Genomic DNA, 19,128 nt, shown 5'->3' with positions numbered 1-19,128 from the left:
TTTTATTTAGGTGCCATGTACCCATGGTGCATTTATTTAGCCCTCCCACATTCTAAACACATTTTACTCACCAGGTGTCTGAATTTTCTTTCTTCTGTTTGCATCTTTCACTCACCTGAATATGAACCCATTACTTAAGTAACAGAGCTGTTGCTATGCAATTCTCTGATATGAAACCGGTGCAGTTAGAAATAGACTTATTTTGGTGAAGGTTATGCATGTTGGAGTTACTTGGAGGTGAGAGCAGATGCCTTTTGTTCTGTTTGTAAGTCAGTTGCACCATCAATGGTGTAAATTGTACAGTCCCTTTAGCAATCATTTTGTGGTCATTCATATCCAAAAGCAGACTATGACAAAATGTTCTTTATCACTCTCTGTAGAGACATTTGTTTTTTCAACTCTTACATGTAATGGAGAGTTGCTAATATTTTGTATTTTTCATCGTTGCTCATTTTATACTAAAGTTCATGCACTCATTAGAAGATTCTTCCCTAAGCAGCTCATTGTTTTTGCTCTTACCCTTTCTTTGGTCTCTTTTCATACAGGCTGTCTGGCAAGTGATGAGACTTTGCCATAGTGCCTTCTTTCAGGGTGGGTTTTTTTTTTTGTTAGCAGAACCACGATAGCACCAAATAATTTTTATTTTTTTTAATTAAAAACCAGCTTATATAATGGTCATCATCATCAGAAATCTGTGTACAGGGCCTGCTCCATCGACTATAATGCACATACAGGCTATGGGAGTGGGAGGCAGAACCGGCCCATTCATTAGCTGTGGCACTGCCTGAGGATGGGGATTCTGGCCGAGTTATTGAGATGTAGCAATTTCTGGTCCTCTGGTATGCTAAAGCATGCACATTCCCACCCCACAACAAGGGGGTTTTATGCCCCTTTCCCCGTTCAGCCTTGTCTGTATAGTTGAGTAATCTTTGGTCTCTCTTGCTGAACTTCCCAAGAACAAGCGCAGTAGACAGCAGCTGAATTATCATGGAAACTACGAATAACAGCCTTCATCCTTCCGGTTTGAAAACAAGTTAGTTTTGTTTTACGTCCGGGCTTGGGTGGAAGCCGTGGGCCTTTAAAATGCTTTTAAGCATAACTGCTGTTGCCTTTAATTTCCCAGAGGAGGCGCCTTTACAGAAGATGGCTTCTCCCACCCTGGTCTCTATTGCTCTGTCTTCCGAGCTACCCATGGTCTTAATTCAGCACTTTGTCTTCGGTAATTCTCTCACGCTGCGCACATTGCTCTCCTGACATCGTTCCGGGAGCTCCTCTCCCTGGGCCTGCTGCCGGGGCTCCGCCGCCGCCCCTCGCGCTCCCCAAGGCCCCGCCTGCGCGGAGTGGGCAGCCGAGCACCGGGGGCTCCGCATAGGCGCGGGGCGGTATGCGGGAAGCGTTCGCCCTCCGACGCGCCGGCTCCTCCCCTTCAGGCACCCAGGGCGGGGCTGCGCCTGCTGCAGGAACCTGTCCTTCAGGAGCCGCTTCCCGCCGCCGCCGCCGCCGCCATGGTCTCCTGGATCATCTCCCGCCTCGTGGTGTGAGTGCGGGCGGCCGCGGCGGGGGGGGTGTGCGGGGAGTCCGGGGGATGCGGCGGTGCCGCTGCGGGGCCGACTGCGGGGCGGGCGGCTGCGGCCGTGCTTCGGCGGGCCCGCGCGGGCTGCGCGGCCCGAGGGCGGTGTTGCGGAGGGGGCGAACGAACCCCGCCTTGGGGGTGTCGCGGAGCACCGGCGTCCTGCCAGGAGTCGCCGGGGCCTTTTCCCCGTTGCGGCAGCTGGCGGTGCTGGGTGCTGAGCGGTCTGTTCTTCTCGCAGGTTGATCTTCGGCACCCTCTACCCTGCGTACTCCTCCTACAAGGCCGTGAAGACGAAGAACGTGAAGGAATATGTGAGTTGGGGCTGGCCGCGGCGGCGCAGCACCCTCCCGCCCCTCGCGACAGCTCCGGGCTGTCCCCGGGGCTTCGGCCCCGCAGCGCGGCTGCGCGGGCAGCAGCCCGGCACTCGGGAGAAGTTGGCGGGGAAGGGCGCGTACTAAAACGTGGGGGTTCCTACTGTAAACTTAGGAAATCTGTTTTTTCTTAAGAGATGCTGAGTGAGGAAGGGAAAAGGGTGGAAGCACTGCACTCAGGAAACAGATGGAAGTCCAGGACAAATTCTTTTTTCTAGCTTCATCCTTATTCTGTGTCCGTTTACAGCTTTTTTCAGTGCAACTTTTGTTGTCTTCCAAAAAGCTGAGTAATCTTGCTTGGTTTGTGTCTCCCTATCAGCCTTGCTTGTGATCAGTGTTTTCTGTTAGTCAAGGCCTTATCTTCCTTCCGTTCTGGAATCGGTTTTCCCTTGTCTGTCTTACATCATCCTTAAAATTGCCGCATTTAAAACATCAAATGCTTTTTAGGAATGTGATGTGTCATCTTCTTACAGAAGGGGTACTCTGAGTTGATCAGTGGGGATAACAGCTGTTTGGTTTGTGGGTGGGATCAGTTTCTGTTATCTAGAGCAAGAAGTAACCTGATGGAGAAGAAAGGTAACAGGATGAATAGCACATAGTTTGTCAACATTGCTTTGTGGTGCAGTCTGAGACTTCTCATCCTTCTCAGTCTGATTGCTCCTTTAGAAATGACACGTCAACTATAAATATTGCAGGATCCTTTTCTGTCTCATGGTGCTTCTGTCCTCTAGAATTGCCTATACCTTTTCCATGTGTTGGCTTAAAATTCAGCCTACTGGTTTTTGAAGAAGATGCCAGCTGAGGTGAGAGTCTTGCTCATAGTGGGCAGCTTTACAAACCACAACATGTGGCTGAAGTATTTTGGGGTTTGCGCTTGGGTTTTGAGGGGGTTTTATACTGGTCTCAGCAGAGAAGTCAAAATGTAAATGTTCATAAGGGAACTGATACAGTGTTTTGAGTGAGTATTAGAGATACAGTCAGAAATATGAAGAGCCTTACTAAATGTTGAAATTATGACATTAGAAACTTAAACTATCTGAATAATTGCATGATCCTGTGACTTCATAGTTACCTTTGAAGTTGTGTATGAAATAGTATTGTATACTGCATTCTTTGGCCTTCCTCTCCTCTCTCCTTCCTGTTGCCTGTAACCTTCATTTATTGCATGAAATGCATATTTTTTTACCCAGAATTGTATTCTGGCTCATGAGTGTCTGTCACGGAATGGTTGTGTTCCAGCTACAGAATCTGTGTTGACTTTAAGGCAGATTCAGATGTCAGAGTTTAAAATCGTTTTGTTGAGAACTTGACAGGAAAAAAGAATTTTTTTTTTTTTTTGAAACTCCAAAGTTTGCTTGTTCTGGAGCTTGAAGACCTGGTAAATATGGAGCCTTTGAACGTGTGGGTATTCTTTACAGTAAAAACCTGCGTCTTTCCTGTGGGTAGGTTAGCTGTGGAGGTACATAAATACTGTGTTTCCTTGCAGAATCTGATTTTCTTTTGGTAGATGTTATCTAAATTATTGTAAGACTTCTCTAATCTTACGGCAAAAAAGAAATGAGACACAGTACTTGAGTATCATAAAGTTATCTTAACAATAATATCAATTAGTCATCTGATTGTGAGCCCACTAAGGCTGATGTGGAAAAGTATGGCATTCATTTTGGGGTTCTGTTTAACATTTAATCGAGATTGTTTTCCTGAAGTACATAGTTCTGGGTTGCTACAGCAGAAAATTCTCTCTTGTTTTTAGTTTCAGGGAAAATACTGGAGTTGGCTCAAAGAAATGTATTTAAACTACTAAACCTGATTTTATAATATAAATTATTTCTCTTTGAGAGCACTGTATCAGAAATAAGCATTTAGACATTGGGCTGGTATTTGCCTAAGTCACTTATGGTTGGAGGGCTTCTTCCTTCTTAACATAAGACAGGGGAAAGCTGATTTTATTTGGAAAACAGCAGAGGGGGCTGTTCTGTTCAAACTGTTCTTCATGTGGAAAACTTGAATGATGTGCTCTGCATTTTCAGAGCCAGCCGTGTCTATGTAATACTACTTGCTTGTAGTGCTTAAGAACCAGTGTTGGTGGGGGAGAAAGGTCTTACAGGTGTATCTGTGCTAGAGTGTGTGTATTGAAGGTTGAGTTGACGCAGACCAAGCTACCACAAGCAGTCCATCAGTGGCATCAGAGCGCAAACTTTCTCTTTTCGCCAACCATGATACAAATTTGAGAAATCCTTGAGCACCTGTGACAGATTGCTTCTAGTAGCTCAGAGTAGTTTAAAAGTAATTTCTTTCTTTTTATGTGTCATCTTCACCTTTGATCAAATCTACCTTCCAGTTATGTTTATGCATTTACTGAATTTGGTTTTTGTTCTTTGTGCAACTTGGGAGACTGAGCAGTTAGCTGAACTTGGTGGTCATCAGCTTGAGCAATAAGACACGGCTCCTTTTAATGAACTGAAGAAAAATATGGCCTGGTTTGACCCTCAGTTTTTGAATGTTTGTAATCTGTGACTTACAAACATCCTAAGATGCTCTTCTAGTTTCTGGTCATCTGGACTTCAGGGACTTCTAGAGCTAGAAGTTGAATCCTTCTACTTTATTAAGAGCTATATTTCTTTTTGTCTTTGACTGCAGAGCATAGGGTGAAGGGTGGCAGGAGGAGACAGAGACCTTTGCATAATATCAAATATGTGAACACAGAGTATTTAAATAGTAGCAAAGCAATGTTTTCTGTTCTTTTCTGTTCCTCTTCTGATACTTCTAGCATTCTATTAGCAGAATGAAAATGTACAATGAGCACTGAGCTTACGGTTTCATCAGGCTGTCTACAGTGACCACTTCTTAGTGGCATGAGCTAATTTATGTTACCGCAATAGTTATCACTTGAAAAAAAGCAGATAGTCTAAGTTCATTACTTGGTATTTAATGATATTTAGTGACAAAATGTCAACTGGAGATCCATCAGTATCCGTTTCTGAATTCTAGAATCAACTCATACCTAATCCTCTGTATAGGAAAGTATCTTCTACACATTTTGTCATCTTACTGTTCACAACCTTTTCCAGATCTTTCATGAAGATGTGCAGCACAGATCTCAACACTGATTCATGTGTGATTCCACTGGTAACTTTCCTTATTGTGAAGAATGGCAATTTATTTTTACCCTCTGTTTCCTCTCTTTTAACCGGTTGTTAATCCTCAAGAGTCCCTTCATTTTTATCCTTGACAATTTAGCTTCTTTGAGTGTTTATTCAGGCCTGTCAGAAAGTTTGTAGAAATGCACCCTGCCTGTGAGGAAAGCGCTGTACCAAGAGCTATGGAAACCTGCAAAGAATTTCACTACATTTGGGAAATTAAATTTTTTTCCTGCAAAAAACATATTCCTCGTTATATAGAATCATAGAATAGTTAGGGTTGGAAAGGACCTTAAGATCATCCGGTTCCAACCCCCTGCCATGGGCAGGGACGCCTCACACTAAACCATGCCCCCCAAGGCTCTGTCCAGCCTGGCCTTGAACACCGCCAGGGATGGAGCATTCATAACTTCCTTGGGCAACCCATTCCAGTGCCTCACCACCCTCACAGTAAAGAATTTCTTCCTTACATCCAGTCTAAACTTCCCCTGTTTAAGTTTTAACCCATTACCCCTTGTCCTATCACTACAGTCCCTAACGAAGAGTCCTTCCCCAGCATCCTTATATGTCCCCTTCAGAAGGCTGCTATGAGGTCTCCACGCAGCCTTCTCTTCTCCAGGCTGAACAGCCCCAACTTTCTCAGCCTCTCTTCACACAGGAGGTGCTCCAGCCTCCTGATCATCCTCGTGGCCCTCCTCTGGACTTGTTCCAACAGTTCCATGTCCTTTTTATGTTAAGGACACCAGAACTGCACACAATACTCCAAGTGAGGTCTCAAAAGAGCAGAGGGGCAGGATCACCTCCTTCAACCTGCTGGTCACGCTCCTCTTGATGCAGCCCAGGATACGGTTGCTTTCTGGGCTGCGAGCGCACACTGCAGCCGGCTCGTGTTCCTTTTCTCACTGACCAACACCCCCAAGTCCTTCTCTGCAGGGCTGCTCTCAATCTCTTCTCTGCCCAACCTGTAGCTGTGCCTGGGATTGCCCCAACCCAGGTATAGACCTTGCGCTTCTATAGTGCAAAATGATATGTGCTGATCGTTTTTATTACTGTCTTCATTTTGCCTAATATTGAAGTAAGATTTACTGGTACATAGCTTCTCTGAAATCTCTAGCCCATTGGGATCCCTATTTGCCACCTTTGCTTTATTCTTCTTCACACACTTTTTCGTAAAAGAGCTGGTTTACGTTGCTGAATTGAAGCGTTAACCATTTGTTTCATAGAGTTGCTTTAGAAGTTGAGTGAATGATGCCTAGTCCTGTCGAAACTGATGATACAAGGGAAAAACTAAAGGCAGGAGAGCACCATAAAATGCAAGTTTTGCTACTTTCTGTTATGAAAAAATGCATAATAAAGTGGAAATAGTTTGAACTACTATTCCGTGTTTTAAGAACCATCCACTGTGTTAGAGGGGTTGGATGCAGTATAATTTTTGTGGGGTTTTTTGTTTGGTTTTGGTTTGTTTTTTTTTTTAAAGGAAGTTTTGGAAGCTCTTTCAAGAACTGATCACCAAATTCCCCAACACATACAAGTTTGAGGAGATAACTGCTTTTATAACTTCATTTGCTGTAACAAAGACTGTCACTAAACTGTTCATGTAATTTTAATACATGGATTTATGTGTGGCTTTAATATGTGGAATTTCTTTGATTCAGTTTACTTTTCGTGCCTATTCTTGATGACACTAAAAGTGCTAAGTTGATTTTAGCAAAGGTGACCTCTTCTTTCCATTTATCTGCTACTTATTTTTACGTCTTCACAGCATAGAAAATTGGCAGTTTCCCATATAAGATACCAACTCTTCTACTATTAGGCATTTTTGGGTAGCAGTTTTTATAATTCAGCTGATGCAGAGACTTACTACTAAAACAGGATGGGGGAGAGTGTGTGTGTGTGTGTTAGTGAGGGATTATTTTATGTTTGCTTTGAAAGAAATATCTACTGCTTGAAAGAAAGGTGTGAGAAAGTAGGGAGATAGATGACAGGCATACAGGTGTACCATCACAGCACAAAGTAGACCTTAAACAGGAAGGTGAGTTTGTGACATGTTTTTTGCTTTCTTACCTCTCTTCATGAGCCTTTATTTAAAAAGAAAAGAGAAATGCTTGTGTAATTTCTGGGTGTAATGATTAAGGCAAATAATGCTTACTAATAAGAGCAAAGTCTTTTGGTTTTGTGGTTTGGAAAATACAGGGCTACAGTTTAAACTTCTGTGTGTGTATTTTTTACAATAATCATGATACATGAAAGAATATAACTTCTTGAAGTGAACTGCTTACTTTTTTTAGATTTTTTGGGGGGGGCTTTTGCACAGTTGCTCATGATACTGCAATAGGGTGTGCATTCATCCGTGTACCTGTATGCATTTATCTAGTTAGAGCACATTAATCCTACATGTTTTCCCAAACTATAATGTACCATTAGGTATGGACCCTCCTCCATCATTGATAATATATGCCCTTCTTGTTGTGGAATTCATCGTAATGTGTAGAGATGATGAGTCATTTTTACTGAGAAGACATTTTGCCTTTTTTCTGTGTTCTGATGGGTGTGTATTGAGTGGCTGCTCTTTTGCAGGTGAAGTGGATGATGTACTGGATTGTGTTTGCCTTTTTTACCACTGCAGAAACACTTACAGACATTGTTCTTTCTTGGTGAGTTCCTTGGCAGTATGGGATTTGGGGTTTTTTTTGTTGGGTTTTGTTTGGGGCTTGTTTGATTGCTTTTTAAAGAAGGGAGGAGTAGTGTTAGGATCCTAAGAATAAACTGTCTGTTTAGGCGTTTTCAGTCCCTATAAAGAGTCTGCAGGTTTGTAGATATTGTGGGTAGTAGTTGCTGTCTTACCTTTCTTCTATACTTGCAAACAGTTGGAATAAATGTCCAATGTCTGTAAGAGGGTCTTCATAATATCAAACATTTTTGAGAGACTTAATTGGAACTGGTGAAGTTTGAGAAACGGAGGTATAAAAGACACTTAAAAAAAAAAAAAAAAGGATGGTAGAAGGAAGGGGCCTGTTTTGCTTTGCCAGCCTCTTGTATGGAGGAGCAGGTCAAATGCACCTCTGTGCTCTGAGAGGTGTTTTCCATTATTAAATTCTCTTCTTTTAGTGGGGGTGGGGTGGAGTTGTGGAAAGCAGGTTCTTAATCCTTGCAGTGCTGTGTTTCATGCTTGGCAATATGGATGCCTCCAAAAATGACAAATCACCATTACGTGTCTTCAACTGAACCTTCTGAGCAGGCAATCTTCGGTTTCTTCATTTGCTTTAGTTTTTGAGCTTTGCATACATCTCTGAAAGAACACTAGTCAAGAATTGTATCTCTTAAAGAAACATGAAATGGCCACATATGCCACATAAGCGCTCATCAGTTTTGCCTCTTCCTGCATAAACTTTCAAAAGCAAAGATCTAAAAAGAACAAGAGCTTTGACTTGTTCACATGCTTAAAATGGACTACTGAAACCGGAAGTCTCTTACTACTAATAGAGAAAGAAAGTTTTCATTTACTGGTTTCAATCTTTGCTACTGTTTCTTCCCAGAAACTTTATTGGGTGAGGGTTAGAGATGAGATGTCCATGCTGCCAGCTCTTTTCTATTTACACTGATCCTCCTGTAGAGTGTTACCCGTGGAGTACCTACTGGAAGCTTCAGAAACTGAGCCATCAGCCTTAGCAGGAACTTCAGATTTGTTTTTCTCCATTTGAGAAAAGGAGGTCATAGTTGAAAACTTTGGAAAATGAGGTGGAAAGTAATGTAGTATTAATAGCCAGGGGATACTCTCTGAACAAACTTCAGAATGATGAGAGTAGCTATCAGATTGTAATTTGGTGTGTTTGCAGGGCTGAGAGATGCCCTGTTTATGGAGTTTTCATGGCTATGGATGAAAGACTAAGTGAGACTCGGAGCAGGTATGTTCTAGGATTCCAGAGGGTTCTGCTGTTATGACCTGATATATTGATTCTTTTGTTTCTGAGCTGTTATATCTTGTCTTTGTTCTTTCTGCCTGTACTGCTTTCTGCCAGTTGTCTCCATCTGTCCCTGTGCTAATCTTGATACCAGTTCTCCATCTTTCTCTCTGTCTCGCTCTTCCTCCCCCCACCTCTTTCCCTCAGGTTTCCCTTTTATTTCGAGCTGAAAATCGCATTTGTCATTTGGCTGCTCTCCCCTTACACCAAGGGCTCGAGTGTCCTCTACAGGAAGTTTGTGCACCCAACGCTCTCCAATAAGGAGAAGGTACTCACTTGTTAGAAGATACTGACCTGTCTGGGAGTTGACTGACTTTTGATTTAGTTATGCTGCAATGAAAACTGAAATGCAGGAATCGTGCTTGTGCTGACATTAATCAATGTAGAATGATTCTCTCTCTGACAACAGTGACATCCTGCAGCTTACTGAAAATTGTACTGTAGCCAGTAGTTTGCCTAATGCTTAGAAAGCATGTTTGACTAACACAGTGTCATGAGCCCTTATTGTCAGTAGTTAAGCTCTTTGAATTATGATATGAGCAGCATGTTCTGTAGTTATGCTGTTTTTTCACATTGTCAGTTTAAGCAGCTCCTTTGTTTCGGTTGTTACAATTTGGAAATAGCATACTTTGAGGAAAAGTTGCATTTGCAAGCTTTTTGTAAGTAGCAGAGAAGCTTCAGTTATGTGATCAATGACAGCTGTTGACGGTAGTCTGGAAGAAAGTGTCCAGATGAGCTTTGGGTTTTTAAGGGTGAGGGTGATGGTGGGGAAACTTTGATTATGTTTGTAACAAGCAGCTAAATGCCGTGTTCCACATTACCTTCCTAGGAAATCGATGAATACATTACTCAGGCTCGTGACAAGAGCTATGAAACCATGATGCGAGTTGGCAAGAGAGGGTTAAACCTTGCTGCCAATGCAGCAGTTACTGCAGCTGCAAAGGTAATACAACACCTTCTGTAACATTCAGGAATCCCCCAGAAGTTTAGTTTTGTGTGCCAGCAATTAGTAGTATAAGCTTGTTAGGGATGCTGGTACCTGTGGACACCAATCTACTTTTCATTTCCTCCAGTTTGCCTTGTGATTAATTCCATCCTTTGCCTTAAGAAAAGTGAGGAAGAGTGGAATGGATTTTGCTTTAACCTCTTTTCTTTTGGTCTTGGGAGCATACTTTTCTTTTTCCCTTTTCTGTTTTCCCAGAGTACTCTATTGGGGAATAGGACACCTTTTCTCTTCTTCTGAATGATCCCATGTGAGATGATCTTGGTGAAGGCGAAGTGCCCTTGACCCTTACTATTTTGCCATCTTAGGGCCAGGGAGTTTTGTCTGAGAAGCTGCGAAGTTTCAGCATGCAGGATCTCACTCTGATCCGGGATGAAGATACTGTGCACCTGCAAAGCCGGGAGCCACAACTGCGCCCATCTGGTGGGAGTCTTCTTGAAACCATTGAGGATTCAGGTACAGAACCACTATCCTGAGTTCAGGAGTCAAAGTAATTTTTCCTCCTTCTTAGTAGCTGGTGCAGTGCTGTGGTTTTGACTTTCAGCCTGGGAACAGCGCTGATAACACCAATGTTTTTAGTTACTGCTCAGTAATGTTTACTCTGACCAAGGACTTTTCTGAGTCTCATGCTCTGCCAGGGAGGAGGGGAAGTCGGGAGGAAGCAGGGACAGAACACCTGACCCAAAGTAACCAAAGGGATATTCCATACCACAGCACGTCATGCCCAGTATATAAACTAGGGGGAGTTACCCAGAAGGCCAGATCGCTGCTCGGGTCGGGCTGGGTATCGGTCAGCGGGTGGCAAGCGGTTGTATTTTCTTCCCTTGTTATTTCCCTTATCATTATTATTATTGGTGGTAGCAGTAGTGGCTTGTGTTATACCTTAGTTACTGGAATGTTCTTATCTCAACCCGTGGGAGTTACATTCTTTCCATTCTCCTCCCCATCCCTCTGGGAGTGGGGGGAGGAAGGGGGCAGAGAGTGAGCGAGTGGATGGGCAGTTCTGAGTTACTGCCTGGGCTTAAACCATGACAAACATCCCTGCTAGGCCATCTACTAACACATCTCTACTTTTTGGATTATCCTTGTTCAGAATTGTTGACATCTCCCTTTCATGTGGTCCTTCAGGATGGGCCATTTGAGACTTTATGTGGTTTTTCAAACATATTTGCTAAAACTTTCTCTCTTATTCCTTAGCTTCCTGTTACTCCTCAGGAGAGGAGAGCAGTATGGCACAGAGGTCTAATGGAACCCCATTGGAGACTAGAACAGACCCATCAGATGAAGATGCAGGAGATAAACTTCCTAAACGTACCCAGAGCCTCAAAACTCCTAAGAAGATGATGAAAGCTGAGGTAAGCTGGTGGGTAAATTATTCCCAGTACATATGTTGATTTGTGAGGTTTGTTGGAATGCTCTGGCTTCATAGTCTCCCTGCATTTAAAAGCTGTTTACATGCAAGGGCCTACACCTGGGTCGGGGCAATCCCAGGCACAGCTACAGGTTAGGCAGAGAAGAGATTCAGAGCAGCCCTGCAGAGAAGGACTTGGGGGTGTTGGTCGATGAGAAAATGAACCTGAGCTGGCTTCAGTGTGTGTTCACAGCCCAGAAACCAACCATATCCTGGGCTGCATCAAAAGGAGGGTCCAGCAGGTCGAAGGAGGGGATCCTGCCCCTCTGCTCTCTTGAGACCTCACTTGGAGCATTGTGTGCAGTTCTGGTGTCCTCAAGATAAAAAGGACATGGAACTGTTGGAACAAGTCCAGAGGAGGGCCACGAGGATGATCAAGGGAACAGGAGCAGCTCCCGTATGAAGTCAGGCTGAGAAAGTTGGGGCTGTTCAGCCTGGAGAAGAGAAGGCTGCGTGGAGACCTCATAGCAGCCTTCTGAAGGGGACATATAAGGATGCTAGGGAAGGACTCTTCGTTAGGGACTGTAGTGATAGGACAAGGGGTAATGGGTTAAAACTTAAACAGGGGAAGTTTAGACTGGATGTAAGGAAGAAATTCTTTACTGTGAGGGTGGTGAGGCACTGGAATGGGTTGCCCAGGGAGGTTGTGAATTCTCCGTCCCTGGCAGTGTTCAAGGCCAGGTTGGACAGAGCCTTGGGTGACATGGTTCAGTGTGAGGTATCGTTGCCCATGGCAGAGGGGTTGGAACTTGGTGATCTTAAGGTCCTTTCCAGCCCTAAATATTCTATGATTCTAACTTTGTTGGACTCAGTCTTTGCTAATTGAGTCCTACATCAGAGGACTTGCTGTCTACTTGCTATACTAGTCTCATCTCTAGCTTTTGTGTTTTTATCATGCCTGTAAGCCTCTGTCATAAGCTAGGTCCTCGCTTCTCTTTCATTCAGGTTTGTGTTGAAGAGTGGGAGCGTTAGATATTTTTAACATGTTTTGTTTACTATATCTTCTTTCCTGTCTGTTACAGTCTGAATATATAATACTACTGTGACATTTATCCCTGGGACAGCCCTTTCTTCTCATCTAAAATGCGTTAGTTCTGTACCTAGAACTAATGTTCTAGAACTAATGTACCTAGAACTAATGTTAGGCCTTCCTGGACTTCTGCATATTAGATACGGGGAAAATGTAATTTCCCCCTCCACAACGCTCCCCACACCCATCCCGCTCCTTCCCCACCCTGGGGGTTTTGTCTAGAAGTTTGGGTAACTAGTCATTGTTGACGTCTCCTCTGTATGCCATGGGTTGATCCAGGATACTTACAGTCATTCAGATGGGGCATGAGTTGCCTGTATTCCTATTGTTAAACAAACCATATAGGAAAATAAAGGCAACTGTGGACAAGAGTCATTTTAGCTTAACAGTCTGTTGAGGTGCTTCTTTCCAGGTTTTGACTCATACTTGAATGTTTCTTGTTGTTTGATTTACACATGATAAAATGGTTGTCCGTTTTTGTGCAGTGTGTTCTTGTTTGCTTGATTCAGCTCAGGCTCCTAATTTTATTTTTTTAATTTAAGTGTTATGTGCCCGGCTCACATTGTCGAGCTTTTCAGGCTAAATATTATTTGGAGGAAAGTAATTGCTTAGAGCATCATTTTTAGTTGTACTATTAACCTCATCTTACAGTGTACAGGAAACTTTTATGTATGATAAAGTACTGTTTATAACAGAACCACAGAATAGCTGAGGTTGGAGGGGACCTTTGAAGATCATCTGGTCCAACCCCACTGCTCAAGCAAGGCTATCTAGAGCCTGTTTCCCAGGACCATGTTCAAATGGCTTTTGAATATCTTCAAAGATGGACATGTACATCTAAAGATGCATTTAAAATCAGCCTGAATCTTTTTTTAATGCCAAAGCCTACTTCTGAGTTGACCCCCCTTCTTTCTTTAGCATATTAGACTATATGTGAAAACAAGAGCAACAACATTTGATTCTAAGCTTTCCTAGGGAGAAATTTTTAAAGTGAAATCATGGAAAGAGGGTAATGACTCTTCAGTGCTGTTTATTCTGAATACAGAAATTCCAGTAAATCCCTTTTGCAGGCATATTGGGTCTTATGCTTGGTCTGTTTGGATCTTTAGTTCAAATGTAGGAATTGTAAAAGGCCTTGAACTGAGATGTCTGAATTTGCCCAGAAGGTCTGAATTCATTACAGATCATAAATGCCCTCTTCTTGCTAATATCTAGAATGAAAGACACTGGACTAAAGTGTACAAACCAGTTTAAGATGTTTGTGCATGTTTCAGATAATAGTCTTTGGGATGGCAGTCAAGAAGCACAAAAGTTACAACATGTGAATGGTACCAGTTAGAAATATCACTATGTCTAATCTTTTGTCAAGACAGCTGACTTCAGTTTTATTATTATTATACTTGCCCAGTTTTAGAATGTCTTCCTCTTCTGGTTGCTCTTTGACGGATATGCTCAGACTGATTTGGGTACTAAAAAAACCAAAACGAATGGTTAAATAGCTCATCTGAAAAAACAGATGACATGAATTGTCATCTTTGACATCTTTGTCAGCAACATGGGCAGTGGGATCTCGAGGGCACCCTCAGCAAGTTTGCCAATGACACCGACCTGTGAGGTGCAGTTGACATGCTGGAGGGACAGGATGCCATCCGGAGGGACCTGTAGAGGTGGGACAGTGTGAACCTCATGAAATTCAACACGTGCAAGGTCCTGCACCTGGGTCAGGGCAATCCCAGCACAAATACAGGCTTAGTGGAGAATGGAAGGACCAGCCCTGAGGAAGACTTTGCCATGTTGATCAATGAGAAGCACCCCATGACCCAGCTTCAGCATGCACTTGAGCCCAGAACCTCCCCGTGTGCTGGGCTGCATCCCCAGAGCATGAGCAGCAGCTCAAGGAGGGGATTCTGCCCCTCTGCTGTGCTCTAGTGAGACCCCCCCTGCAGTCCTGATCCAGCTCTGGGGCAACAGCACAAGAGGGACGTGGAGCTGCTGGAGCGAGGCCAGAGGAGGCCACGGAGATGCTGCGAGGGCTGGATCAGCTCTGCTCTGGAGCCAGGCTGAGAGAGCTGGGCTGGGGCAGCCTGGAGAACAGAAGGCTCCTGAAGGAGAGACCTTAGAGCAGCTCCAGTGCCTAAAGGGGCTGCAGGAAACCCAGAGAGGGGCTTTGGACAAGGGCCTGTAGGGACAGGACAAGGGGAATGGCTTGAACCTGCCAGAGAGGAGACTGAGATGAGCTCTTAGGCAGAAGCTCTTCCTTGTGAGGGTGCTGAGGCGCTGGCACAGGGTGCCCAGAGAAGCTGTGGCTGCCCCATCCCTGGCAGTGCTCAAGGCCAGGTTGGACACAGGGGCTTGGAGCAAGCTGCTCTAGTGGAAGGTGTCCCTGCCAGTGGCAGGGGGTTGGACCTGGATGAGCTTTAAGGTCCCTTCCAACCCAAACCACTCTGCAAGTCTATGAATAGGGTCATCGTGTTATAGTTGTTTTGTCCTCTGTTTTCACTCTGCATTCTTGTATCATTCTGTTAGACATTTAGATGTTAAACTAACCCAAGATGCCTCTTTTTCTTTCTCCTCAGCTTCCAGTAAGAAGTGTCAAAGCCCGCCCCAAGAAGAAAGCTGCAGGCTCTCTTGCTTCTGTTGAGTCCTCCTAAGGCAGCCTCCCCTTCCCCAGCACCTGTCTCTGTCCTGGGATTTACCTGTCACTTTTGAGGGGAAATTCTCCAAAGGAAGGGAGCTGAGATTCATGTACATAACAGATACTGCTTTGTAGAGCTCATTCTGAGGCAAGGGGGAGGCTGGGATTCAGAACATGGAGTAGAGGATACACACCCTCAGGAATTTTCTCCTTTTCATCTCTCTGTTGGAGGGAATGTTGATATGTCTGTACATAGCCTGTTGCTTTGGAATTCTCACTGTATAAACCTAGTTGAGGAGAGTCTTTGGTGGGAGAACTGACTAGGGTTAGAGACGTCCATTGCACAGAAGCTGGAAAAATATTAGACGCTGGAGTTCCACAGGGGTGAGTGGCTCCCTAAAATATCTTGTCTTGCTCTGGGTATTCTTCTGCAGCTGTGTGTTGTGAAGAAGTGCCCACAATGAATCATCCTCCTTAAGAATGGACTGAAACCAACCATGTCCATCCCCTTTGAGAAGGTGACTGAAATGATGTATGCTGAGTGCTTTTGAATCTAATGGACTGGCTCATGGGAGGAGTATGCTAGATACACATTACTAGTACTGGAAGGTGAAGAGATTGGTTTTAATTTTTTTCTGGAAGGTGAAGGGAGATAATTGAAAAACTGAGTAATGAAGAAAATGTGCTCTTAAATGCACCTGTGTTGAAGTAGATACTGTAACTGTAGTTACAGTAGTAACTGTAACAGTTAACTATTGAGAAAGAAAGTTGGGCATTCATAAGATTTTGGCTCTTTTTGAAGCTGCTTGAATTTTATTTCAGGTTCTGTTGTTCACTTTGATTCCTGTGAGACCATCAGTGTGAGACGAGTCCCATGTGGTGGGAGAGGTTGGCGGGGAGACTGTTGCTTTGCCATTTAGTGGTTGAACTCCATGTCATCCTGATGCTTGTTACTTCAGACAGTTTTTTCATTCTGGCAGATGACTGGGGAAAATCTCAGTGTAGTCTGCAGGCATGTTGAGAATTTCAGGAGCCCTTATCCTCTGTACTGGATTTAGGAAATCCAGTCGTCAGGGTATGAGAACTAATAAATAGCTGATATATGAATTTTGCTAATTTCAGGATTCCTTTTATGGGGGGTAAAAAGCAGGGAGTAAGGAACATTAGTGATCAATGAGTCCTCTTGCTTTATCCTGCTGCAGCCCTTGAACAAGTTTTCTTCATTTCTTTGATGAACATGTGCCGTGTTTATCAGTGTCCTAAGACTTGAGCAGTATGTAACACTTGGGATAGAGCTACCTTGAATGTAGTATATATATTGTGGGAGTTAAATTGCAATGCTTCAGAGAAAATTTGCATCATGCCAAGCCATACTGGATTCTAATCTTTTGAACATTGTTAAGGGGAGATCCCCTGTACAACTGCCAACAGAGTCAGTGGGAATTTGAGATGAGTGGGGTTCCTGTTGAGATCTATAATGGGAGAGCACCATTATAGACATGGTTGTCTAAGACCGTCAAGTATTCATTCAGTCTTTAGTGAAACTAGTTATCAAAGGAACCTGGCTCCTCCTTCCCTACGGAATATCATTCTTAGCTCTAGATGCAGACATTTGTGTTTTCCCACATCTTTTGCTGTCACATTTCTTACATTACAGCAGATTGTTTACAGAGCCCCGTAATTTGCTGTTGATGATGTATAGAAGCACTTCTGCAAGTAATATTACACAAGTATTTCTGTCTTAAAGAATAGCCCTTCAAAAATTTGTAAAGTTGAAGATGAGGACTGAATTTTTTTCTTATTTCCTATTGTCCTGGTGGAAAATTGTTACGAATTTACTATTTTAAAAAACAAATCAGTTTTATTTGTAGCTTTTAATTTAAGTCTTGACAAACCATGTGACAAACTTGCATCTTCCCAGAAATACTTGTCCTAAATTACCCAGAAGGCAGTAGAAAACCCTTGATGTGGCTTTGAGTTTTCAGTTTCACAAAGAAAAAAAAAAAAGGCAAGTATTTTGTTCTTTTTTAGTTAGCAAACACTGCATACATGTCTCACTGGTACATGCAAAGCATGTCCTGAAGCAGGAATTCTTTCTGTTTCCAGAGGAAAGTTCTTTGTCCATCTAAGGGATAAAAATCTTTAGTGATCATGTGGAAGGTTCAGTTGCGAGGAGTTGCTGTCCTTGATTTTACTGTACTGAATAAAAGAGAAACATTATATACCAAGGATCTGTATGACCACATTTCTGGATTACTTTTTTTTCCAACTAAAAATTTCCGTAGCAAGTCATGTATGTAAATCATTGTGAGGGATTTGATTTGGAAGCCAAGGATTCATTAGTCGCCCCTTATGCTGATTCTTGTGCGCTTTCCTTGTGCATGTGTTGTGGTATCTCAGATTGCTCTGCTTTCATAGTGGCTTTCCAGAATGTTTTCTGGAATCTGTTCATTTGTAGTAACTCTTCCTTCTTTGAAGCACAAAAAGAATTTCTGAAGACTCAGTTTTGGCATTTGTGTTTACCTTTGTCTTCCTGAGCTAGGTCCTGTGCTAAGTATTTTTTACTTAGCATTGTTGCTTGATGTTATTAGCCTGTGGCTATGCATCAGTCTTGAGTTTTGTTGTACAAGGGAATTAAATGACTTCTGGTTGTAAGAGACAGTCTGAAGTAGAGTTAAGGACTGTTATCTAGTATGTGATAGAAAGCTGATGATGTCAAGCAGCAGAACTTACCCAGAGCAAGAAAAATGTCTTAGCATGGATACTGTTTTCTTCTTCAGTAGAAATGTGACTGCTGGATTGTGCTCCACTTGATCAAAACCTCTGCACATCTGCCACCACCCACATGACCTCTTAGTGAGTTGCTAGATACCGTTCTGCTTTGGATGGCATATTTTTGTGTAGAAATTCCCTTGTTAATGCTGTTGGAAGAGACAATAATGAAATGTGGTTTCCCATCTGAGAAACTTAATGATTTGCTGCATAAAAGGGAACAGTGTTTACTTGCTTGGCAGTATCCTCCACAGTGAGTAAGAAATAGGAAGAGACTACTGTCAGGTTTTAAACATTACACTTCAACTCAACATCTTAATTTCTTACTGTTCGTTATTGAGTTTCTGATTCTCCAGCCTTATGTTTCTGGGTCCAGGGTTCTGATTTCTTTTGAGCTAGTTTCCTTGGTAGGTAGAGTATGTATTAGAGGGATGCTGGTGTTCTTAAAATTGCAAAGCTTGTGCTGGGGAAGCTACACCTTCCCCCATTTTAGTGAATTGAGGTTCCATTCGTTGTTCCTTTGCAGTCTGGGCTTTCTTCTTTTATACATCCCTCTTGGAAGTGTAACTCCCTCACAATATATGGCCAAGTCATTTTTGCCTTGAAAAGCAAGATTTCTAGAGAATTTCAACTTCCCAGAAATTGTTTATTCTTTGCCATCTTAATCAGCAGGAAATATAGTGCCTTAGGAGGAAAGCTGGATAACTATGGAATACTCCACTGGTTCTCTGATCTGCACATAGCATTGTATCAAGGAGGTTTGCATGTTACCTGTGAAGTGTCACTGTATGCTTGAGAGCAGCTATTGAGTTGAGCTGAGTTCTCCTGTCTGTCTTCCAAACTTGCATATAATGCTGGAAAGTGTGGCTTATTGCCTAAGAGACAAATCTGGGGAGGGGGGAATATTGTTGCCCTTCTTTCTGATGGGGACACTGTATTGTCACATTACTCTGATACTTGCTAGGGAATTGCTGAATCACATCTCTCTGTAACTCACCAGTAGTATAGCTTTTCTTGCCGTTCCCACTAAAAATTTGCAGTGTGCCACCTGGCTGAAGTATCTTGTGCTGCTGCTGAGTTGCCTCTAAAGTCAGATACATGGAAAATCAGCAAAGTATTCTGAAGCTATATGAGCTCATAGAATCATAGTGGAGTTCAAAGGGACCTCTGGAGGTCATCTGGTTCAACCTCTTTGCTTCTAGGACGAGTTGCCCAAGAGTTCCTGTATGCT

The 19,128-nt window shown here is 43.2% G+C and overlaps 1 protein-coding gene across 1 annotated transcript; it reads left to right on the top strand.

The window, feature by feature from the left end:
- Nucleotides 1-1,436: 1,436 nt before the first annotated feature.
- On the top strand, nt 1,437-18,216 carry REEP2 (receptor accessory protein 2). The gene is made up of 9 exons (XM_080627182.1): nt 1,437-1,537; nt 1,812-1,884; nt 7,662-7,738; nt 8,921-8,989; nt 9,194-9,314; nt 9,876-9,989; nt 10,358-10,505; nt 11,247-11,404; nt 15,067-18,216. Exons 1-9 carry the CDS (start codon nt 1,506-1,508, stop codon nt 15,139-15,141), a joined length of 867 nt encoding a protein of 288 aa, XP_080483308.1. The 5' UTR covers nt 1,437-1,505; the 3' UTR covers nt 15,142-18,216.
- The last annotated feature ends 912 nt before the right edge of the window (nt 18,217-19,128 follow it).

Source organism: Psittacula echo (genome assembly GCF_963264785.1).
Source record: "Psittacula echo genome assembly, chromosome: 11".
Classification (NCBI taxonomy): Eukaryota; Metazoa; Chordata; class Aves; order Psittaciformes; family Psittacidae; genus Psittacula; species Psittacula echo.
Note: the sequence above shows the minus strand (reverse complement) of the source record. Positions and strands in the feature narration are given on the sequence as shown.